Source organism: Lagenorhynchus albirostris, chromosome 5, assembly GCF_949774975.1.
Source record: "Lagenorhynchus albirostris chromosome 5, mLagAlb1.1, whole genome shotgun sequence".
Taxonomy (NCBI): Eukaryota; Metazoa; Chordata; class Mammalia; order Artiodactyla; family Delphinidae; genus Lagenorhynchus; species Lagenorhynchus albirostris.
Genome location: NC_083099.1, coordinates 4,184,570 through 4,208,964, shown reverse-complemented (window position 1 = coordinate 4,208,964; position 24,395 = coordinate 4,184,570). Strand labels below are relative to the sequence as shown.

The following is a 24,395-nucleotide window of genomic DNA, read 5'->3' as shown; positions in this document are numbered from 1 at the left end:
GCCGCTGGTTTATAGGTGAGAAAAATGAGGCTCAAAAGGGTTCATTAACTTGCCCAGCATCCTACAGCTGGGAGTTGTGGAACTGGAATTCAAACCCAAGGCCTTCCAACCCCAAAGCCTATAAAGTTTATTCAAAGATGTATTTAATAACAATTTAATGTCAAGTACCCTTGAATTCTTTTTTTTTTCATTTACAGTATTTCAAACTTTTTAAACCTACCATAAAAATGCACGGATCGTGGACGTTGATTTTGATGAATTTTGACAATTGCATCCATCTGTGTAAGCACCACCCAAAACAAGATGTAAAACATTTCCTTGATCCCAGAACATTCCTTTAAGCCTTTTTCCTGTCAGCTCCTCTCCTGACCCCCAGGGAACACATTCTGATTTCTATCTCTGCGGTTTGCCTGCTGTCAATTCCCTACGATTGGAGTGTGTCATCTGCTGTGTCTGGCTTCTCTCACTCAGCACGTTTTGCGAGATTCGTCCACGTTATTCAGAGTATTGATAATTCAAAGCACTTTTTAACTCTGATCCCCTGAGGGGCAGGTGAGTACTGTGTCGGTAAGACTTTTTTCGAGTATCAGTGGGCTGTCCCTCTTGGCTTTCTGAGAAGCTAACCTTCACCCTAGTCCAGGTGCCTGGGAGGAAATTAGCATCGGCTGCAGAAGGAAATCCAGAAGAAAGCCCCAGGTAACCACCGCCTTTTCTCGATCATGATGGTTGAATTAACTCTGCAACATAGTGGCTCTCAAACCACATTTTGGACGATAGCTTGTTGTCATTGTTGTTTTTTCCAGTGCAATAACTTTTAGCCAACAGCACACTAAATAAATATGTTGAAATCGGTGATATTTTGACCTCCAGGCAGGCAAAAACACATCAGCCGTTTAACCAACATGACAGCGTCTCGTCAAAGAAGACCGTATGGCACGGATTTGAATTGTTCATCACGTTTGCACGAACCCCGTGTACCGGGCGAGTAAACCCAGCCAGGAAGATGCAGAGCAACACGTCCTATGACTCTCGGCTCTCGTTACCTCTGCGCGATTCCCACATCTCCAAGAACCCGTGTGCTCAGCCTTTATTTCTCCCTAATGATGTTTATCTGTATACTCCTTGAAGTGCACCTTGAGAGCAAAGTAATTGTGAGCCCAAAGGTTGAAAACTTAGTGAAGAAAACATGAAGCAAGAAGGACGAACTTATAAGGCATGATTCCCTCCCAGCCTCCTTCCCTCGACCCCTTTTGGTCCTTTGGTGAGTTCAGAAAAGACCTTTGTTACCTTACATTCTATGTCCAAGCCAGATTTATATACCTTCATGCGTTATTACTTGTATGTACTTATTTTCGTTGTACAACTGACAGAGTTTTCTACCTGTGAAAATGGTTGAAGTATCTCAGATTAGGAGAAAATACATCGTGATTTTTTTTTCCCACTAAAATTGATGAGAACAAATTTCTCATGAATGACTTTTCCCTTAGTAGCAAAATTTCAGGAGTGGATTTAGGTGCTTCAGCAGGGACGGGTGGGTGTAGATTTCTGAATTTCCAAACTGGGATTCTGCAGCATGACGATCACCTTGAATTGTCTAAAATCCCTTTACACTCCTGGGGTCTGACTGTGGGTGGAGACTTTCATAAAAGCAATGCAGGCGGAAAGGGCAGATAGAAGAACAGTGGCTCCTTGGCCCGCCCGGAGATGGGAAAGAAAGGAGGAGAGAAAAAAGAGATAAAATTTGCAAAAATGTCAACCGTTACCGACCAGTTATCTTGGCCTCCTTAATCAATAGAAATTGACAAGAGGCCAGACAAGAAATTCAAGCAAGGCTTTATTGGGGCCCCTGCTGCAGCAGAGGCGGGGCGGGGGGGGGTGGGTGGAGAGTGAGAACAAACAACAGGTTCCCTTGCTCACTTGCTCCCCTAGTTGGGTGGGGTGACGAGCTGGTGAGGGGAGGGGTAGGTCTGGGGGTCGGGCCGAAGGTGTGGCTTAGGTGGTCTGCCCGCCCCTTTGGTGGTGCTGAGTGCACGGGACATGCGCAGTGCCCTGCTTTCGCTCCAGGCTCTTCAGAAGTGGCAGTTGGGTTTTTGGTCTTTTTGTATCTTCTTGTCCATAATTTGCCCCAACTGTGCATGCACGCAGCTATTTTTAGTGCTTTATGGTTTCTTTGTATTTTGTTGCTGGAGGAGACGTTTGTCCAGGTGCAAGCACTGCAGCAGAGCGTCCCAGGTCCCAGGTCCCAGCCTGTCTCAAAACCGGGCATTGGCTCCATCGAAGAAAACCAGGTCAGGCCCAAAGGAGGGAGGCCCTGGCAGCTAGCTCCCCGGAAGCGTCCTCAGATGCCACTGCCGGGGCCCGTGGCCTGGCGAGAGCCCGTCTTTCAGGACCAGAGGTGCTGCCCCAGGCTCAAGATCCTTGGTCACAGCGGCACAGACCTCAGAGGACATTCCCCCGGGACCTGGAGAGAAGGACCTCACCCTAAGGACCCCACCTGCAGGGCAAGCCCCCGACACCCTAGGCGGGCACTCACGATGTGCCCTTTCTCCGCTCCTAATCCACAATCAATGCCCCCAGGACAGCGCCCCCTGCAGGTAACCACAGACTCTGAGCACACAGTTGCAGGGCAGAGGGGGTGTCCAAGGAGAGTGCGAGGTGTGAGCCACAAAGCCCAGCTCCAGGAGGCTGCAGGAAGAGTGACCCAGGTCCTAAGCAACAGAGACATCAGGGGACGGGGTGTGTGTGTGTATGTGTGTGCGTGGGCGTGTGCATGTTCCCGGGGAGGGTAAATGAAAACTGACCTCGGAAACATCTACCATTTGCAATGTGTGGACCTTACTTGGGTCTTCATTTTAAACAATCTGTTAAAAAAAATTATTAGTAAGGGAGATGTAATGATTTTAAGGAATTGCTCATGGCTTTAGTGTGATAATAGTATGATGGTTATGTTTTTCTAAAAGAATCCTTAGAGATACATCCTGAAACATTTGGGGATGAAATGATAGAGTATCTGGGATTTGCTTCAAAGCGACGGCTTGGCAGGGAGTTGAAAGGAGAACAGATAAAACACCAGGGGCTGTGTGTTCACACCGTTAAACCCAGGCCATGGGAACACGAGAGTTCTGTTACTGTCTGGTCCGCTTTTGAATGTGTTTGAGGTTTCCCATAATACGACGTAAGGAAAGGTGGGAAAGAGGGTGGTGGAACGGAATGGGACCCAGAAGTGGAAGAGAGTTCATGAGGACCGGGGAAAAGAAGGAAGACCACGCACACACACACACATACACACACACACACACACACACAGAAGGAAGAAAGGACAGGCTCTTAGGAAGGGGGCCACGCTCGGGGCCCAGGCACCAGGCAGAGGGTGCAGGATCCCGGGGTGTGAGCTCTGGTGGTGGCCGTGGGATTGGTCCTCTGAGCCAGCAGAGCAGGGAGATGGGACAGCCACCAGGGATGGGCCTGGGCGGGAGTCCTGCTGTCCCACTTCTGACCCTGAATGCAGACGGCAGCTTGGTCTGCATTGTCCGCATTATGACCTGTACCTGCCGGCGCCACCAGGGCAAGACAGATGCAGCCAAAGAAATAGAACAGAGAGAAAGGTTTACAAGCCCCGAGAAAATTAGGTACCACTACAAAGGATTCCTGAAGAGACTTGGGGGGCAGGGCAGGAAGCGGGGAGAGGAGCTGGGAGGAAGGGGGGTTAATTTTACTCCCCAACTGAAACAGTGCAGCCGAGGGGAGGTCCACTCACCTCACGCAGAGCCTGGAGGGCGTGTGGAAATCTCACGTATGGAGTGGGTTTAAAATAAACGCCAATGGGGGCTTCCCTGGTGGCGCAGTGGTTGAGAGTCCGCCTGCCGATGCAGGGGACACGGGTTCGTGCCCCGGTCCGGGAAGATCCCACATGCCGTGGAGCGGCTGGGCCCGTGAGCCATGGCCGCTGAGCCTGCGCGTCCGGAGCCTGTGCTCCGCAACGGGAGAGGCCACAACAAACAGTGAGAGGCCCGCGTACCGCAAAAAAAAAAGAAAAAGAAAAAAATAAACGCCAATGAGGGGTTGTCCTGTTTTGGTTTCTACTATTTATATATTTAGGATTCATTCACTACCAGTTTCTAAGAAGGAATTTAAAGACTCTACTAATAATAATCTGCATAGTTTCTTGGGAAATGTTTTGGTTTTGAAACCTCAGTCAATGTTGCAGCCCTGGAACAACTTACTGCTAATTCTGGTTAACACGAGGATGTGTTCACCACAACTCAATCACTCAGGCTCCGAAGGGTTCTTTCATTTTTTTTTAATTTTATCGAAATAGAGCTGATTTACAATGTTGTCTTAATTTCTGCTGTCCAGAAAACTGACTCAGTTATACATATATATATTCTTTTTCATATTCTTTTCCATTATGGTTTATCATAGGATATTGAATATAGTTCCCTGTGCTCTACAGTAGGACCTTGTTGTTTTTCCATTCCGTATGTAAATGCTTCCATCTGCTAACCCCAGCCTCCCACTCCATCCCTCTACCAACCCTCACCCCCTTGGCAACCACAAGTCTGTTCGCTATGTCTGTGAGTCTGTTTTTCTTACATAGACATGTTGATTTGTATCATATTTTAGATTCCACATATAAGCAATATCATATGATTTTTGTCTTTCTCTGTCTGACTTCACTTAGTAGGATAATCTCTAGGTCCTCCACCCATGTGTCTGAAAATGGCATTATTTCATTCTTTTTTATGGCTGATATTCTTGTGTGTGTGTATGTGTGTGTATTATATGTATATATATCAATCACATCTTCTTTATCCATTCATCTGTCGATGGACATTTAGATTGCTTCCATGTCCTGGCTATCGTAAATAGTGCTGCAATGAACATTGCGGTACATGTATCTTTTTGAATTATAGTCTTGTCTAGGTATATGCCCAGGAGTGGGATTGCAGGATCATATGGTAGCTCTATTTTTAGGTTTTTGAGGAACCTCCATACCTTTCTTCATAGTGGCTGCCCCAGTTTACATTCCCACCAACAGTGTAAGAGGGTTCTGCAAAGCGTGTTTTAAATAAGATGAGAGAGAAAAAGAAATTAAGGGAGAAATTGTTTTTCCATCTGCATTTTATACGGCCTGAAAATCTACGGCTCAAGAACTTGAGACAGACAGTCGGAGAAAATGAGCTTGGGAAACACCTCCCCTACAGAGACATCAAGTGGTCCACTAAGCCCAAAGAGCGAGTTCTAGCAAGAAGGGGTTAAAAAAAAAAAAAAAAGAAGAAAGGGTTCAAGTTCACAGAATAATGTTGAGTGTCCACCAGACAAAGACAGACTTTGCTTTCCTCTGATACAGATTTACCAGTTGCGTGGTTTTCTTTCTGATTTTTCAGAGAGCGTGACCTTTCCCTTAACCCTTTTTTTTTTAGTATTCTTTTTTTTTTTAACATCTTTATTGGAGTATAATTGCTTTACAATGGTGTGTTAGTTTCTGCTTTATAACAAAGTGAATCAGTTATACATATACATATATCTCTTCCCTCTTGCGTCTCCCTCCCTCCCAGCCTCCCTATCCCACCCTGCTATGTGGCCACAAAGCACCGAGCTGATCTCCCTGTGCTGTGTGGCTGCTTCCCCCTAGCTATCTATTTTACCTTTGGTAGTGCATATATGTCCATGCCACTCTCTCACTTTGTCCCAGCTTACCCTTCCCCCTCCCCGTGTCCTCAAGTACGTTCTCTACGTCTGCATCTTTATTCCCGTCTTGCCCCTAGGTTCTTCATGACCTTTTTTTTTTTTTTAGATTCCATATATATATGTGTTAGCATACGGTATTTGTTTTTCTCTTTCTGACTTACTTCACTCTGTATGACAGTCTCTAGGTCCATCCACCTCACTACAAATAACTCAGTTTCGTTCCTTTTTATGGCTGAGTAATATTCCATCGTATATACGTGCCACATCTTCTTTATCCATTCATCTGTTGATGGACACTTAGGTTGCTTCCATGCCCTGGCTATTGTAAATAGAGCTGTCATTGTTGGTGAGGTCCTACCACAGATGGATGGCAAAGCCATGTGCCTGTCTCTTCATGTCAAAGACAACCCTCAGAATGGGAGAAAATATTTGCAAATCAACTGACAAAGGATTAATGTCCAAAATTTACAAGCAGCTCATGAAGCTCAATATCAAAAAAACAAACAACCCAATCCAAAAATGGGCAGAAGACCTAAATAGACATTTCTCCAAAGAAGATATACAGACTGCCAACAAACACATGAAAGGATGCTCAACATCACTAATCATGAGAGAAATGCAAATCAAAACTACAATGAGGTATCATCTCACACCAATCAGAATGGCCAGCATCAAAAAATCTACAAACAATAAACGCTGGAGAGGGTGTGGAGAAAAGGGATCCCTTAATCTTTGACATGAAGAGACAGGCACATGGCTTTGCCATCCATCTGTGGTAGGACCTCACCAACAATGACAGCCCCCAGGGACTGCGACCTCCAGGGGTGTGACAGCCTGTCCGGGTTCAGCCCTCTGGGGATTTGAAATGCAGCCTGATTCTTAGGGCCTAGGCTGTGCACAGAAGAGAGAGTCGTCAGTGGGTTTGGGATGCAGGCAAAGCATCCTGGCTGGCGTGGGTTTAGGGTGCTTATTTACCCCTATGGGTTTATGAAGATTAAATGAGAATATTTAGCTTAAACATTTAGCCCAGCGTTGGGCAGCTTTTAAGTGCTGAGGAAATGAGGTATATTGTTGTTGTTATTATTCATTGCTATTATTGCTAGCATTGTTATTTCATGGGCATAACGAATGAGCTGGCAATACGAGCACGGATTCCAGCCAGAATTTGACGTGGCCAAAATAAAACCAGACTCGCAGCCCAGTGAAGGAGGCTGAGCCCAACAGGACCTAGAGGTGGCTCTCCAGCTGCGGCCAGCCCCGATGAGAAAGGGCTTCTAGACAAAGCTCCTTGAAGCTGGTGCTTGCTGTGTCCCTAAGCATAGGGACAGCCCCCAAAGGCTGTGTTTTCTAAGTTGTGGATGGCCAGTCTGCAATATCCGTATTAGGTGTTTTTTCCTCTGGGGCCCCCCAAGGCAGGCCTGCTTCAGTCCTGATAAGGAATTCCAGAGGAGTCGGTGGTCTTCATTTGAGAAAGGGGGAGCTTGTTTCGAGACCAGGCAAGTGAGTGTGAAACTTCCTGCCAGTGCACGGGGGTGGGGTAGGGCGGGAGGTGCCAATTTCTGTAGGTTGGTCACCTGCTGCCGTTCTGTAACATATCAAGGAGTCAGAATCTGGTGATTTTATTCACTGAAGAAGGCAAATCAGAGCAGGTGCGTTGGCGGGGGTAGGAACAGCTGGGTCAACAGAGAAAAACCCTGCCCCTCCTCAAATCTCAGGGTGGGCTCAAAGCCAGTGTGGCCAGGGATGCCCCGGGACCTGGAAACAGGGAGCCCTGCTCGTATTCTGTAATAACCTACCTGGGAAACGAATTTGAAAAAGAATAGATGCATGTATATGTATAACTGAATCACTTTGCTGTACACCTGAAACTAACACAACATTGAAAATCAACTATACGCCAATGTAAAATGAAAATTACATTTTAAAAAATCCCTATGAAGTAAGATCTATCACGTGCTCTCGTTCTTATAAAACAAAATCTACATTTTCAATGTTTCTGCCTTCCTCTTTAGCCCAAGATATGTTGGAGCCCTGTAAGAAATTCTTTTTTTTTTTTTTTTTTTTTTTTTTTTTTTTTTTTGCGGTGCGCGGGCCTCTCACCGTTGCGGCTCCTCCCGCTGCGGAGCACAGGCTCCGGACGCGCAGGCTCAGCGGCCATGGCTCACGGGCCCAGCCGCTCCGCAGCACGTGGGATCTTCCCAGACCGGGGCACGAACCTGCATCAGCAGGCGGACTCTCAACCACTGCGCCACCAGGGAAGCCCAAGAAATTCTTTTATTCACAAAAGAATGCCCTTATAACTGTTAGAAGCACTTTAATTTTATTAGTGATACTGCTTTAGAACTTCTATACGGCTTCGTGAATTCCGGCTTTGAAGCTGCAATTTCTGAAATCTTACTTTCTCTATTTAAACATCAGTTTCAAAAATAATCTTTTTCAACATTTAAAAGATCAGAGGACCTGTTTAAACCCCTCTTTAAGACAGGAACATGATTCAGTGTCCATCCCCCTCTTCCACAGATGCCCCAAACTATAAAAGAAACTTCTTGCCTTTTCATTTTGAAGAAGAAGTTATTGGAAGAAGTGACTATTCCAGTCATTCCAGGGAGCAATTTAGAAAGTTGTAGCATTTTTCCCTCCTTGGGGTTTTGCCAGAGGAGGGAAAAAAAAGTATTGTTAATAGAAGTTGCAGCTGTTACAACCATCAGAGACTATGAGGGAGGGGTGCAAGTTTGAGTGCAAATGTGTTCTTTTTTTTTTTCTTTTTTTGAATTTTATTTTATTTTTTTATACAGCAGGTTCTTATTAGTTATCTGTTTTATACATGTTAGTGTATATATATCAATCCCAATCTCCCAATTCATCCCACCCCACCCCCACTTTCCCCCCTTGGTCCATACATTTGTTCTCTACATCTGTGTCTCTGTTTCTGCCTTGCAAACTGGTTTATCTGTACCATTTTTCTAGATTCCACATATATGTGTTAATATACAATATTTGTTTTCCTCTTTCTGACTAACTTCACTCAGTATGACACTCTCTAGGTACATCCACAGCTCTACAAATGACCCAATTTTGTTCCCTTCTATGGCTGAGTACTATTCCATTGTATATATGTACCACATCTTCTATATCCATTCATCTGCCGATGGGCATTTAGGTTGCCTCCATGACCTGGCTATTGTAAATAGTGCTGCAATGAACATTAGGGTGCAAGTGTCTTTTTGAATTATGGTTTTCTCTGGGTATATGGCCAGTAGTGGGATTGCTGGATCATATGGTAATTCTATATTTAGTTTTTTAAGGAACCTCCGTATTGTTCTCCATAGTGGCTGTATCAATTTACATTCCCACCAACAGTGCAAGAGGGTTCCTTTTTCTCCACATCCTCTCCAGCACTTGTTGTTTGTAGGTTTTCTGATGATGCCCATTCTAACCAGTGATACCTCATTGTAGTTTTGATTCTCATTTCTCTAATAATTAGTGATGTTGAGCAGCTTTTCATGTGCCTCTTGGCCATCTGTATGTCTTCTTTGGAGAAATGTCTAATTAGGTCTTCTGCCCATTTTTGGATTGGGTTGTTTGGTTTTTTAATATTGAGCTGCATGAGCTGTTATTTTGGAGATTAATCCTTTGTCCATTGATTCATTTGCAAAAATTTTCTCCCATTCTGAGGACTTCCATCTTGCTTATAGTTTCCTTTGCTGTGCAAAAGCTTTTAAGTTTCATTAGGTCCCATTTGTTTATCTTTGTTTTTATTTCCATTTCTCTAGGAGGTGGGTCAAAAAAGATCTTGCTGTGATTTATGTCAAAGACTGTTCTTCCTATGTTGTCCTCTAAGTTTTATAGTGTCCAGTCTTACATTTAGGTCTTTAATCCATTTTGAGTTTATTTTTGTGTATGGTGTTAGGAAGTGTGCTAATTTCATTCTTTTACATGGAGCTGTCCAGTTTTCCCAGCACCACTTACTGAAGAGACTGTCTTTTCTCCATTGTATGTTCTAGCCTACTTTGTCTTATATTAGTTGACCATAGGTGCGTGGGTTTATCTCTGGGCTTTCTCCCCTGTTTCATTGATCTATATGTCTGTTTTTGTGCTGATACCATATTGTCTTGATGCCTGTAGCTTTGTAGTATAGTCAGAAGTCAGGGAGTCTGATTCCTCCACCTCTGTTTTTTTCCCTCAACATTGCTTTGGCTATTCGGGGTCTTTTGTGTCTCCATACAAATTTTAAGATTTTTTTTGTTCTAGTTCTGTAAAAAAGCCCATTGGTAATTTGATAGGGATTGCATTGAATCTGTAGATTGCTTTGGATGGTATAGTCATTTTCACAATATTGATTCTTCCAATCCATACCCAAGAATATGGTATATCTCTCCATCTGTTTGTGTCATCTTTGATTTCTTTCATCAGTGTCTTATAGTTTTCTGAGTACAGGTCTTTTACCTCCTTAGGTAGGTTTATTCCTAGGTATTTTATTCTTTTTCTTACAATGGTGAATGGGATTGTTTCCTTAATTTCTCTTTCTGATCTTTCACTGTTAGTGTATAGGAATGCAAGAGATTTCTGTGCATTAATTTTGTATCCTGCAACCTTACCAAATTCATTGATTAGCTCTAGTGGTTTTCTGGTGGCATATTTAGGATTTTCTATGTATAGTATCATGTCATCTGCAAGCAGTGACAGTTTTACTTCTTCTTTTCCAGTTTGTATTCCTTTTATTTCTTTTTCTTCTCTGATTGCCATGACTAGGACTTCCAAAACTATGTTGAACAATAGTGGCAATAGTGGACATCCTTGTCTTGTTCCTGATCTTAGAGGAAATGCTTTCAGTTTTTACCATTGAGAATGATGTTTGCTGTGGGTTTGTTGTATATGACCTTTATTATGTTGAGGTAGGTTCCCTCTGTGCCCACTTTCTGGAGAGTTTTTATCATAAATGGGTGTTGAATTTTTTCAAAAGCTTTTTCTGCATCTACTGAGATGATCATATGGCTTTTATTCTTCAGTTTGTTAATTGGTGTATCACACTGATTGATTTCATATATTGAAGAATCCTTGCATCTCAGGGATAAATCCCACTTGATCATGGTGTATGATCTTTTTAATATGTTGTTGGATTCTGTTTTCTAGTATTTTGTTGAGGATTTTTGCATCTATATTCATCAGTGATATTGGTCTGTAATTTTCTTTTTTTGTAGTATCTTTGTCTGGTTTTGGTATCAGGGTGACGGTGGCCTCGTAGAATGAGTCTGGGAGTATCCCTTCCTCTGCAATTTTTTGGAAGAGTTTGAGAAGGATGGGTGTTAGCTCTTCTCTAAAGGTTTGATAGAATTCATCTGTGAAGCCATCTGGTCCTGGACTTTTGTTTGTTGGAATATTTTTAATCACAGTTTCAATTTCATTACTTGTGATTGGTCTGTTCATATTTTCTATTTCTTCCTGGTTCAGTCTTGGAAAGTTATACCTTTCTACGAATTTGTCCATTTCTTCCAGGTTGTCCATTTTATTGGCATAGAGTTGCTTGTAGTAGTCTCTTATGATGCTTTGTATTACAGCAGTGTCCATTGTAACTTCTCCTTTTTCATTTCTAATTTTATTGATTTGAGTCCTCTCCCTCTTTTTCTTGATGGGTCTGGCTAATAGTTTTAAGTTTTATTTATCTTCTCAAGGAACCAGCTTTTAGTTCTATCGATCTTTGCTATTGTTTTCTTTGTTTCTATTTCATTTATTTCTGCTCTGATCTTTATGATTTCTTTCCTTCTACTAACTTTGGGTTTTGTTTGTTCTTCTTTCTCTAGTTCCTTTAGGTGTAAGGTTAGATTGTTTATCTGAGATGTTTCTTGTTTCTTGAGGTAGGCTTGTATTGCTATAAACTTTCCTCTTAGAACTGCTTTTGCTGCATCCCATAGGTTTTTGGATCGTCATGTTTTCGTGGTCATTTGTCTCTAGGTTTTTTCTGATTTCTTCTTTGATTTCTTCAGTGATCTCTTGGTTATTTATTAATGCGTTGTTTAGCCTCCATATGTTTGTGGGTTTTTTTCCCGGTAATTGATTTCTAATCTCATAGCGTTTTGGTCAGAAAAGATGCTTGATATGATTTTAATTTTATTAAATTTACCAGGGCTTGATTTGTGACCCAAGGTGTGATCTATCCTGGAGAATGTTCCGTGTGCACTTGAGAAGAAAGTGTAATCTGCTGTTTTTGGATGGACTGTCCTATAAATATCAATTAAAATCTGTCTGGTCTATTGTGTCATTTAAGGCTTCCATTTCCTTATTAATTTTCTGTCTGGATGCTCTGTCCATTGGTGTAAGTGAGGTGTTGAAGTCCCCCACTATTATTTTGTTACTGTCGATTTCCTCTTTTATAGCTGTTAGCATTTGCCTTATGTATTGAGGTGCTCCTATGTTGGGTGCATATATATTTATAATTGTTATATCTTCTTCTTGGATTGATCCCTTGATCATTATGTAGTGTCCTTCCTTGTCTCTTAACATTATTTTAAAGTCTATTTTATCTGATATGAGTATTGCTACTCCAGCTTTCTTTTGATTTCCATTTGCATGGAATATTTTTTTCCATCCCCTCACTTTCAGTCTGTATGTGTCCCTAGGTCTGAAGTGGTTCTCTTGTAGACAGCATATATATGGGTCTTGTTTTTTTATTCATTCTGTGAGCCTGTGTCTTTTGGTTGGAGCATTTAATCCATTCACATTTAAGGTAATTATCAATATGTATGTTCCTATTACCATATTTTTAACTGTTTTGGTTTTTTTTTTTTTTTTTTTTTTTGTAGGTCCTTTTCTTCTCTTGTGTTTCCCACTTAGAGAAGTTCCTTTAGCATTTGTTGTAGAGCTGGTTTGGTGGTGCTGAATTCTCTTAGCTTTTGCTTGTCTGTAAAGCTTTTGACTTCTCTATCGAATCTGAATGAGATCCTTGCCGCGTAGAGTAATCTTGATTGTAAGTTCTTCCCTTTCATCACTTTAAATATATCATGCCACTCCCTTCTGGCTTGTAGAGTTTCTGCTGAGAAACCAGCTGTTAACCTTATGGGAGTTCCCTTGTATGTTATTTGTCATTTTTCCCTTGTTGCTTTTAATAGTTTTTCTTTGTCTTTAATGTTTGTCAATTTGATTACCATGTGTCTCGGCATGTTTCTCCTTGGGTTTATCCTGCCTGAGACTCTCTGTGCTTCCTGGACTTGGGTGGTTATTTCCTTTCCCATGTTAGGGAAGTTTTGGACTGTAATCTCTTCAAATATTTTCTCGGGTCCTTTCTCTCTCTCTTCTCCTTCTGGAGCCCCTATAATGTGAATGTTGGTGCATTTAATGTTGTCCCAGAGGTCTCTTAGGCTGACTTCATTTCTTTTCATTCTTTTTTCTTTATTCTGTTCTGCAGCAGTGAATTCCACCATTCTGTCTTCCAGGTCACTTATCTGTTCTTCTGCCTCAGTTGTTCTGCTATTGATTCCTTCTAGTGCATTTTTCATTTCAGTTATTGTATTGTTCATCTCTGTTTGTTTGTTCTTTAATTCTTCTAGGTGTTTGTTCCTTAATTCTTCTAGGTCTTTGTTAAACATTTCTTGCATCTTCTCCATTCTTTTTCTGAGGTCCTGGATCATCTTCACTATCATTATTCTGAATTCTTTCTCTGGAAGGTTGCCTATCACCACTTCCTTTAATTGTTTTTCTGGGGTTTTATCTTGTTCCTTCATCTGGTACATAGCCCTCTGCCTTTTCCTTTTGTCTGTCTTTCTGTGATTGTGGTTTTTGTTCCACAGGCTGCAGGATTGTAGTTCTTCTTGCTCCTGCTGTCTGCCCTCTGGTGGATGAGGCTATCTAAGAGGCTTGTACAGGCTTCCTAATGGAGGGACTGGTGGTGGGTAGAGCTGGGTGTTGCTCTGGTGGGCAGAGCTCAGTAAAACAAATACACTTGTCTGCTGATGGGGGGGTGCTGGGTTCCCTCCCTCTTGGGTTGTTCGGCCTGAGGCGACTCAGCACTAGAGGCTACAGGCACTTTGGTGGGGCTAATGGCAGACTCCGGGAGGGCTCATGCCAAGGAGTACTTCTTAGAACTTCTGCTGCCAGTGTCCTTGTCCCCACAGTGAGCCACAGCCACCCCCCCGCCTCTGCAGGAGACCCTCCAACACTAGCAGGTAGGTCTGGTTCAGTCTCCTATGGGGTCACTGCTCCTTCCCCCAGGTCCTGATGCACATACTACTTTGTGTGTGCCCTCCAAGAGTGGAGTCTCTGTCTCCCCCAGTCCTGTCGAAGTCCTGCAATCAAACCCCACTAGGCTTCAAAGTCTGATTCTCTAGGAATTCCTCCCCCCGTTGCCGGACCCCCAAGTTGGGAAGCCTGACATGGGGCTCAGAAGAGTATTCTTAAAGAGAGTGCTGCCTAAAACTCAAGATATAAGTCACATACCATAAAATTCACCTTCTTAAAGTATACACTTCAGTGGGTTTTAGCATGAAGTTGTGCAACCATCCCAACTAATTCCAGAACATTCCACGATTCTAAAAAGAGGCCGCATACCCATTAGCTGTCACTCTGCATCCATCCCACATCCATCCTCACCCCCAGACCCTGGCAATCACTAACCTACTTCCTGTCTCTGTGAATTTGCCTGGTATGGATATCTCATATAAGTGGAATCATACACCATGCGGCCTTTCCTATCTGGCTTCTTTCACTCAGCACGTCCATGTTGTAGCATGTATCCGTACTTCATTCCTTTCTGTGCTGAGTAATCATTGTGTGGATAGACCATATTTTACTTATCAGTCGATAGACATGTGGATTGCTTCCGCTTTGGGTCTGTTATGAAAAATACTGCTATGAGCCTTCATGGACGGGTTTTTATGTGAATATACATTTTCAGTTCTCTGGGGTGAATACCTAGGAGTGGGAATTGCTGGGTTGTATGGTAACCATATTTACCTGTTTGAGGAACCTCCATACTGTTTTCCACAGTGGCTGCACCATGTTACATTCCCACCAGCGATGTGTGACGGTTCCAGTTTCTCCACACCATTGCCAACACTTGTGATTTTGATTTTAGCCATCCTAGTGAGTGTGACAGGGTTATCTCATTGCGTAGATCTTCAAGGAAGGTTTGCAAATAGGATATAATTGTTTTTCCGCAGGAGACCAAACAACTCACTTCTAAACCCTTCATTTTAGCATTATAAGATGTGTCTTCTGTTTGGGTTACGATATGAATAATGACTGAATAAAGATGACTAGATCACGAAGGCTGTCCTCTTGGGCACCACTTCCTTTGCTCCCATCTCAAACACAGCCCTAAACACGCCCTGCCAGCCCCTCATGCTGACAGCGGGGCTGCCACCATGCGACTGAGCCCTCCACTTAGCCAGGGAGGCCAGGGCCAGATCATAGCACTGCCTCGGATCCTGGCTCAGCTCTGCTTCGAGCCCACCTTGCTGAGAGCTGCCTGCATCTGTGGGGGACTTAGGAGATGAAGCAGGACTCAAGTCCCCTGTGGTTTTTCAACCACATCAAAGCGGGGATTGGGCTTTCTAACTCTGAGCTTCTGCTGTTCCGTGTCCCCTTCCAAGGCCCAGATGTCCTCCTGAACCTCCAAGACTTCGACTCCTTTCTGGAGATGGGCTAGTCTTCCTTAGCCCCCAGCAGGGCCATCTGCATTCATTTCCAGCAGGTTGAAGGTTGACCAGCCCAGAGTCAGCAGTTCAAGGGCTCGAAGATAGAACTGTCTCTATTTGTCGTCTCCTACTAAAATGAACTCAGCTCTTGAGCCCTTGTTTCTGCTGAAGGCAGAAAACCTAATCTGGCCAATTCAAAACAACTGGTTGCTTCCAGCATAAAAATCCTGCCCTATTGGGTACTTGCTCCTCAGGTGACCGAAGTGACGGAAAGCTGCCCCAGGGTGTGCCCTCTGTCCCGCCAGCCTCTGTGTGGCCTCTGTGGCCATGGCTGGACCACCAGGACTGTCCCTGGAGGGGTGCCCAAGATCGCTCAGAGCTCCCCAGCAGGATTCTCCGGGAGGGCTGGCATCCGGGCCACAGGCTGGAGAGGCAGATGGTCATGGCTTTGCTCTCAAGTCCCCTGACCTGTCTGAGGTGTCCACGCCCCCACCTGTCTTTGGGGGCTCACTCTGAGGCAGAATCCCAGAACACTGCACCTTCTCGGGGACCCCACCTCGAAGCTCAGATCCTGTCACCTGCGAGTCATGCTCCTCTCCCGAAGTGGCAAAGCCGTGTTTCCATCCCCACTCCTCCTTGGTGCTAGACCTAGCCAGGTGGCTCTGGACGCATGCTCTCTGGACCAGTCCCAGCAGTACCCTGACCGCCAGGGCAGGCGCCCTGGAGGGGACCTGAGTCTGGGGTGGACCAGCCCCCACTGCTCCCAGCCAGTGTCTGGGGGCGGCTCTGGTCCCAGTGTCCTAGGCCCACCACATCCAGCTCCTGACAGTTTGAACCAGGCCTGGGGACTTCCCCGGCGGTCTAGTGGTTAGGGCTCCACACTCTCACTGCCGATGGCCCGGGTTCAATCCCTGGTCGGGGAACTAAGATCCCACAAGCTGCGCGGCCAGGAAAACAACAGCAACATCAACAAAAACAAAAACAAGGAAACAGGTCTGAGATTCAAAGGTGCTTTTCTTTCTTAAGAACTAGGCTTTCAAAACTTATTTCCACTTTACATATTCAGAGCTGAGAGCCAGCTCAAAGCCACACTTTATTTTTCAACAGCCTTTATGAGAGGCAAACGACCACAATCAACTGCGTGTATGCAAGCGTACCATTTGATAAGTTTTGACTTGCGTAAACATCCGGGAAACCATCTCCACAATAGAGATAATAAACCTACCCCGTCGCCCCGAGAAGTTTCATGTCGTCAGGATTTTTGCTTCTAGTATTGATGGGTTTCTCTTTCCACACAGGGCAAGCCCCGGCCCATCTCTGTGGTTTTCCTGGTAAGGGGCCGCTTGGGCAGGGAGAGGGAGGGGCTTCCAGGAGAGAAAATCCACTGGGTGATAAAGCAAACTCAGGACAGAGTCCCTCTGCACTGGTATTTTGGACGGAAGACTAGATTCTGAACGCCCCAGAGAACAGGACAGATACCACCCTGACCCTGAGCTCAGGTCCAGTGCGGAATCCATCATTTATGATGACCGGGATGTGTCTCAGCAGAGGCTATGCTGAGGAGAGAATAGCAGGGGAGCCGGCCTACTTGGGGCTGGGAATGGGTGCAAGAGTTGGGCATTCAAACCAAGACTCGGAGGGTGGGCTTGAAGGGACTGGCTGAGCCCCAGGCAGGGCAGCAGCCGTGCTCCTGGCCTGGGAGCTCAGAGAAGGCCTCAGGGTCCAGGAACTCCCCTTCCAGCACTTCCTCACTGTGTCATTCCTTGTGGACAGCTTTGATCTTCTCTTGTATCATTATTTAATTCTCACAGTGCTGGTGAGGTTTTTAATATTTATCTCTGTTCAGGCTGTGGGCTTGCGAGCACAAACTCCTCAATGTGGTGCGTAACGTGTGTCACAGTTCTGTGTTTCACTACGTTAAATTTACTCAGCTCAGACTCCACCCCCACGTTCCACAGAGTGGAGGAATTCAGTGTCAGACTCAAGGGAAACTGTGCCTTAACCCCCCGCTCCCCACGGTCCTGTGAAGGAACTGAGGATCTTACACAATCCAGGACACTCTGGTTTGGAGGCCTGATTGAGTGTTACGGGATCGAGTCTCACCCCCCTCGCTTCGTGTTGACATCCTAACCCAGTGCGATGGTGTTGGGGGTGATTAGGACATGAGAGGGGAGCCCTCGTGGTGGGATTAGTGCCCTTGTAAAAGGGACCCAGAGAGCTCTCCCACTCAGCCTCCTCCTGCCATGTGGCGAGGTCAGCTGTCTGCCCAGGAAGGGGCCCCCAACCAGACACTGGATCTGCTGCCACCTTGACCTGCCCTCCAGCCTCCGGAAGTGCGAGGAACAAGTGTTTGTTGTCTGAGCCTACCAGTCTATGCCGGTTTGTTAAAACAGCTCCAACTGGCCAAGACACACAACGACTCGTGAACCCACTGTCAGAGCCAAGGTGATCTTGCATAGGGGAGGGTGTTCTGCCCATCCTGGGCCAAGCTTGCGCGCGGGGTCTTTGCTGAGACTGGGAGTCCCACTGCCTTGGATCCAGGCTCCCTGGCTGCACCCCAGAGCCTCCCCCTGGGGCCCCCGTGCGGAGCAGGTGTTACTCGTGATTTCCTCTAGAGCAGCACCCACTTCCCAGTCTCTCCAGCTCTCTCTCCAGGCCGGCCCCTTCCCCTTTTCTCCATGCCCTTGCCCTCTGAGCAGACCCTTCAGAACTTTCCCTGTAGGGGCCTCTCCTCCTCGGCTGAGGTGAGCATGAGATGCTGATGGGGGCCAGGGCTTCCTGAGGGACTCCTTCTAGCCTCCTTCCCTCAGCCAGGGCATTATTCTCCATCCTCGTGGAGTTGGCTTTTCACCCAGTTCCCTGGGTTCTGTCCTGGGTTGCTTCCTTAGGACGGTAACTCCCACAGGCCAGGAGATAAGCTTGGGAAGGAATGGCAGCTTCCTTGGAGGGTCTCCTGCCTGCCTGCCCTGCCCTGGGGAGGAGTGACTGTCTTCAGCTGAAAAGCCCTTGGATGAGGATTCAGTAGGACCACTGAGGGCTGACTCTGCGGCTGGCCCCCAGCCCAGCACCTCGCCCCCGAGACCGGCCAGTGTGCTGCACACCTTCATAGCCCCACATGGGGTGCAGACCAGAAAAGCTCTCATCATGCATTTGCATCAGAGAATATCTGTTGCATTGAAGCCCGTTCCTGACTTTTATTCAGGGCCCGTCTCCGTGTTCTTCCAAATCCACACACTCTTGAGAGTAAAGCACTACTGTGTAGTTCGGGAGGGACTCTTGGCGGCTTTACAGGTGAGCAGTAACAGCGGGGGGGGGGGGGGGGGAGGGTGTCAGTGGCGGGCCCCTCTGGGCGGGGCTCCAGGGCACACGGGACCTCTACCTGCTCTCGCCCTCACCTGATCGCTTCCCTCTCGTTGATTCAGAACCTCCACTTCTTTTTTTTTGTTTTTGCTCTCTTTCACAGACATCCCTTTTCTCTAACTCATCACCTTCCTGTCGTCACAGCCACCACTCACCTTCTAAGCGTTATTTCCAAGCATGCCTCACGCATCACAAGTTGATGTTTGCAGAACCGGCCACCTTCACGTCAGGCAGCTCTGAGGAAACCCCCCCTAGACTCAGAGTCCTTAAATGGGACCTTTCTGGCGACCTGGTTTCCACCCCGACGCCCCAGCCCCACTTTACCTAGAGAGAAAAAGGGCCCAGGAAGATGAAATGACAGGTCCATCCTGACCAGCAAGCTTCCTGTCCCCGCGGCTCCTGCCACAGCCTGGGCCAGGCCCCTGCCCACAGATGTGGATTAATCGAGGATTAATGGACAGAAGTGCTGGGAACGCCATCAGAGGTGGGGACCCAGGACCAGTGAGATGCTCACCGCACAGGTGCTCCCAGGAGGTGCCTGGAAGGGATGGGGACAGGGGCACAGGGAGCGGGCAACCACGCAGGGGCCACCTCCGCGGGCCTCGGCCTGACCCGAGGGAGCTGCGGAGTGCAAGTCACCTTGCGCGTCCTCAGCCCAGAGCAGGGGAGCCAGACCCGCAACCCGCACACCGTCAGTCCCGGGACAGAAACGCCTGTGAAACGCACATGTGGGGCATAAACCAGTCCATCCCTCTTCTCTGTTGCGCATCTGCAGCTCTCTGTGTATTTGGGGAGGGGCTCCAGTGGCCTCAGGGCAGCTCCCTGAAGATCACAGACGTCCGGGGTGGCGGTGGGGGGGGCCCTTGTGGGGGCCGCGGTGGAGCAGCTGCGCTCACCCCCAGGGACCAGCCCTGCCCCCGCCCCCCCCACCCCGTTCCAGTCCTTGGCTGTTTATGCCACGTAGCGCCCCGTGAGGTTGGGACCGGTAATGCAGTTCCCATTCTACAATAGAAGAGGCCGTCAGGGCGCACGGAAGTTAAAACACCTGCTCCAAATTGCTTAGCTAGTAAGTGTCAGGGGAGGGTTTCTAACCAGATCCTCCAGACTGTCAGCTCCTAGCCACCCAGCAAACGTCAGGACAGCGTGTAGAGCATGACCCCTAGGGAAAAGAAAGCAAACCTGGTTATTTGTGGGTATGTGTGCGTGGGTGGGGGAGGAGCTAGCCAGTGCTAGCTTACACAAAAGACTGCAGAGTGTGTGCGTGCGTGCGTGTGTGTGTGTAAAATTCCATTTAAATGAAGCTCTAGAACAGGCAAAAATAACCTGTGGTGGAAAAATATCAGGTTGGAAAGGGAGCTAGGCTCTTTCCGGAGTGATGTTTCTGTTCTATTTCTTGTTTTTTTTTTTTTTTTTTTTTTTTGCGTTACGCGGGCCTCTCACTGTTGTGGCCTCTTCCGTTGCGGAACACAGGCTCCGGACGCGCAGGCTCAGCGGCCATGGCTCACGGGCCCAGCCGCTCCGCGGCATGTGGGATCTTCCCAGACGGGGGCATGAACCCGTGTCCCCTGCATCGGCAGGCGGACACTCAACCACCGCGCCACCAGGGAAGCCCAGCCCTCTTGTATTCTTGATGATGTCTGCAAATGACTCTGAAATACGCCCCTCCAAAAAAAAAAAAAAGAGTTGATGTGGCCCTTTGGGGGAAACCCTGAAAGCTTTGACTTCTGTCTCATTGGAGAAGTTTGGTGCCGTGCTGATTTCCTCCTGTGTCATTTAGTGACCAACCTTGTTTGATTTACCCAAGTATTTTCTGAGTCTAATTCTTTGTTGGAGGCTAGAACTGACATTTGTTAATGTGATGGTTAAGTGGAATTAAATGACATAATGCAAGGCTGGCATCTTAAGTGCTCACTTAATATTGTTATTATTTCCTAACAAGTAAAAATAGTTGGATAAGATGACCCCTGAATTCTCTTCTGTTTTTTAATATTTCATGATTTCAACTCAAAAGGCACTAACATAACTCACTGAAAACTCTGCAAACAGTCTTTTATCCACAGTCACAAAATACAAAGTGCTCTTAATTCATCTGTCTGCAAACTTGGCCTGAATGGCTGGGAAGCTATTTACAGTCCTTACATATTTCACAGCAGAAATATTCATGCATTAAAAAAAATGAATTGATGGCTGAATAGAGGCATAGGTACACAGATGCACAGATATGTGATAAAGCAAGTCAAGTAAAATACTCATCTGAGAATCTAGATGGATATACAGATGCTCACTGCAAAGTTAGTATTTCTGTGTATTTGAATTTTTTCATAACAACATGCTGGGGGGAGATGTAGTTATCTCTGGAGGGTCCAGGGAGGAGATGCTGGTGGATGAAAGGGCACCTTCTTTTACTCTATGTGCTTCTTAATCGTTTCATTCATTTTTACAAGCACGTGCTATTTTTGTGATTATTTTAATTTAAGAACATAATAAAAAGTGACGTAAGATAGGATCTCTCCCCTGTGGAGTTTCGTGTGATGGGATATCTAAGACACACACACACCTTTCAGTGTATTGTTGTCGCCAGTAGAAAGGGATTGTCCAACAACATACATGATTCGGTGACCCACGCGGATTAGAAGCCAAATGCACTTTGTCCCTGCTCAGTCACCAACGGGCATCGGGACCTGGGCCTCAGGTCCCCAGACTGTGAAATGAGATTGATTTGGGGATCCTGGGGTCCCCTGCAGCACTGCCACCAGACATGCCTGGATGTTTGTGGCAGTAATGTTTGAGAAGACGGGAAGAGGAAAAACCCTGAGTACAGGAGACTGAGAGACTTACACTTTAAAATAAATAGAATTGCTAGCAAGCCAACTCCGAGGGAGGAATATGCTTCAGGATGGCTGTGGTGAGGGATTCTTCATCTTCAGCCAGCAGAGGACACCTTACATCACTCCTGCTCCCATGAGTCCCTGTCCCAGTGCGACTCCCTGACAGGTGGGCAAACCTGCGATCTGTTCTGTAAATAAAGTTTTATTGGAACCTCTACTCCAGGAGACAGTGGGGGCAGAATTGAGTATTTGTCACAGAAGCCCCATGGTCTGTAAAGCCTAAAATGTTGACACTCTGGACTTTTACAGAGAAAGCTTGCCAACTGCTGCTCTAAACTTTCACTTCTCTTCTGGTGTGATCAGCGCTGAATATACGTGTTCAGTGTATTTTGCCAAACTTTCTTGCAGTTCACAGAGCCCATCTCAGGATGGAGGGATGGTGGGAGGAGAGCCAGCTGAGCAGCCCAGGGCCTGGGTCCTTGGTCTCCCTGGCACATCACACACAGCCCCAAAGATCTCCCAGCAGAGCCCCAAAGTCCCCTCTAGGCAGCCCCGTAGACGGGCTGTCACTGAACCCACAGCCCCATGTGTACTTGGCCGTGGCCAAACCATGACTTCCCCCGGTGAGCGAGTTCTCAGTACTACAGACCCCACAGCTGCCAGTGGCCCAGACAGCAGGATGTCCTCAGAGAGTGGGCGTCAATGGTGACCTATGACCCAGCTTCCAAATCACCCCTTTGACATAGAAAGAAAGCACTGTGTCCTGAGCACTGTAAGGGGAAATGACATCATTTCCGCCGGCTGGTCCTCATTCTGTTTCCATCTCTCCTGTCCTATTTCCTTGATGGCTTTTTCAGAATTGACAGTTCAGTCCCCATAGCTGTAAGGAGGTATTTGTGTGAAGGTACAGCTTGTGACAGAAGAGACGCCCGCAGGAGAGGGGCTGTCCTCAGGCCTCAATCCCTGGAGTGCTTCCAAGGTGTCGTTACAACCTTCCAGTGAAGGTAATAAACAAAGGAGGTCATCGACTGGAGAAAACACAAACTCCGCTACAGAAACAACGCTCTTTTGTGGCTGCCTTTTGTTCTTTTTCTTTACACTAGTGACATCCAGCAACAATTCCTTATCAGAGCCAGAATTGTGAAATGAACTACATTTGACATCAGATCCACCAAGATTGATAGAGAGTACAAGGCAGTAGACACCATGGGACACAGAGAGGACGAAGACACAGTGCCTGTCCTCAAGCAGGGTATGGCCAAACACAGGGTGTGGGGCAGACACAAGAGGGGTCTGATGAGAGCCGTAAGGCGGTGCCGGTGCTGAGCGGCTCAAAGGAGGGAGGGGGTCACCATCAAGTCCAGTGATGGTCTGGGGGAAAGCAGAAAGGCCTGGGGTGATGGGCTTTACAGGAAGGTTGGTTGGTTGGCTACTGTCACAATAAATGCTGCGTCACACCCCCAGAAACTCCTCCACATGTCTGCAGGTCAGCCTGAGTTTGACTGATCCAGGCTGGCTTGGCCGGGCAGCTCTGCTCACACTGAGGCTCTGCTGGGCTTGGCTCCCCTCTGCGGGGGCTTAGAGTACCCCACATCTGTGCAGTCTGGCCAGTTCCCATGGTGACACATAGACACAAGAGGGCAAACCCAACTGCCCCAGCACATCTCAAGTCTCTGCTGTGTCACTTCCCCTAACATCTATTTTCCAAAGCAAGTCATATGGTCAAGGCCAAAGTCAGGGATGGGGAAACAGACTCCACCTCTGGTGGGGAACTATGGCAAAGCGAAGAGAGGGGAGGGACCGGGGCCAGGACTTCAATCTGCAATGAAAACACCTTCCGGGCATAGGGAGACATGCACCTAATTGCACAGAAGCCGGAAAAGGTGAGTCCTGTCAGGAGGCTGGCAAGAGGCAGGGTCTGACCACAGCACTACAGGAGTGCTGAGAGAAAGAGTCCCACGAGATGCTCTGCACATAAAACAAGGCGTTTATAGGGTTTTTTTTTTTTAATTTATTTATTTATTTTTGGTTGCGTTGGGTCTTTGTTTCTGTGCGAGGGCTTTCTCTAGTTGTGGCAAGCGAGGGCCACTCTTCATCGCGGTGCACGGGCCTCTCACTGTCGCGGCCTCTCTTGCTGCGGAGCACAGGCTCCAGACGTGCAGGCTCAGCAGTTGTGGCTCACGGGCCCAGTTGCTCCGCGGCATGTGGGATCCTCCCGGACCAGGGCTCGAACCCGTGTCCGCTGCATTGGCAGGCAGACTCTCAACCACTGCGCCACCAGGGAAGCCCTATAGGGTTTTTTTAATGTGGGGAAATCTGTGCGTTTGAGTCTTTCTTTGGAGTTTTCCGCTGTGTATCAGCGTAGTCAAGACTCTGACGAGTCCTTCAGGAAGTAAACCAATTCCACTTGGTTTAAGCTCAGGGGGCCTCAGATGCTGTTCTCTCAAGAACAGCGGAAATGGCACAGGAGTCCTTCTGAGAAATGCTGCATCCGCCGGTAATATGCACATATGTAGCAAGGACTGGAAAGTTCACGTGGACCGTATCACGTTCTTGTGTAACAAGATGAAGAGATTGTACTTAACTTCTTAGGCGGTGGGACGCCTTGAGAGCTTTAAGGACTCATTGGAAGTACATCCTACCTACTCCAACCCTTGTCTCACAACATTTTTTATAAACACAAACTTTTATTATTTTTTTTCAAACTTTTATTATTAATAAGGCTTCCTTAGGACTAAAATCAGTAAATAAATCATGGCCTAAAGCTGTGTTTCCAAACTTTGGTCATCGTGGTCTTGATTCTATGCACCACCTGTACTATTGTTCATTTTCTAAACCTAACTTAGTTTTAACTTAAATATGCTTTAAAGGGGAATTTTGGTTTAAA

The 24,395-nt window shown here is 46.6% G+C and overlaps 1 protein-coding gene across 2 annotated transcripts in view; it reads left to right on the top strand.

Annotated features, from left to right (window-relative positions):
• LOC132520827 (ubiquitin-conjugating enzyme E2 E2) overlaps positions 1-19,023 on the top strand; it is a 385,603-nt gene extending 366,580 nt beyond the window's left edge. Inside the window, exons 6-7 of one of the 2 annotated variants that reach the window (XM_060149539.1) lie at positions 18,523-18,611; positions 18,994-19,023. In XM_060149539.1, coding sequence (XP_060005522.1) covers positions 18,523-18,611; positions 18,994-19,008 — 104 coding nt within the window. In that variant the 3' untranslated portion in view covers positions 19,009-19,023. Of the gene's footprint in view, positions 1-870; positions 1,333-18,522; positions 18,612-18,993 lie in introns of those variants that run through there. The other variant, XM_060149538.1, reaches the window with a different exon arrangement.
• The last annotated feature ends 5,372 nt before the right edge of the window (positions 19,024-24,395 follow it).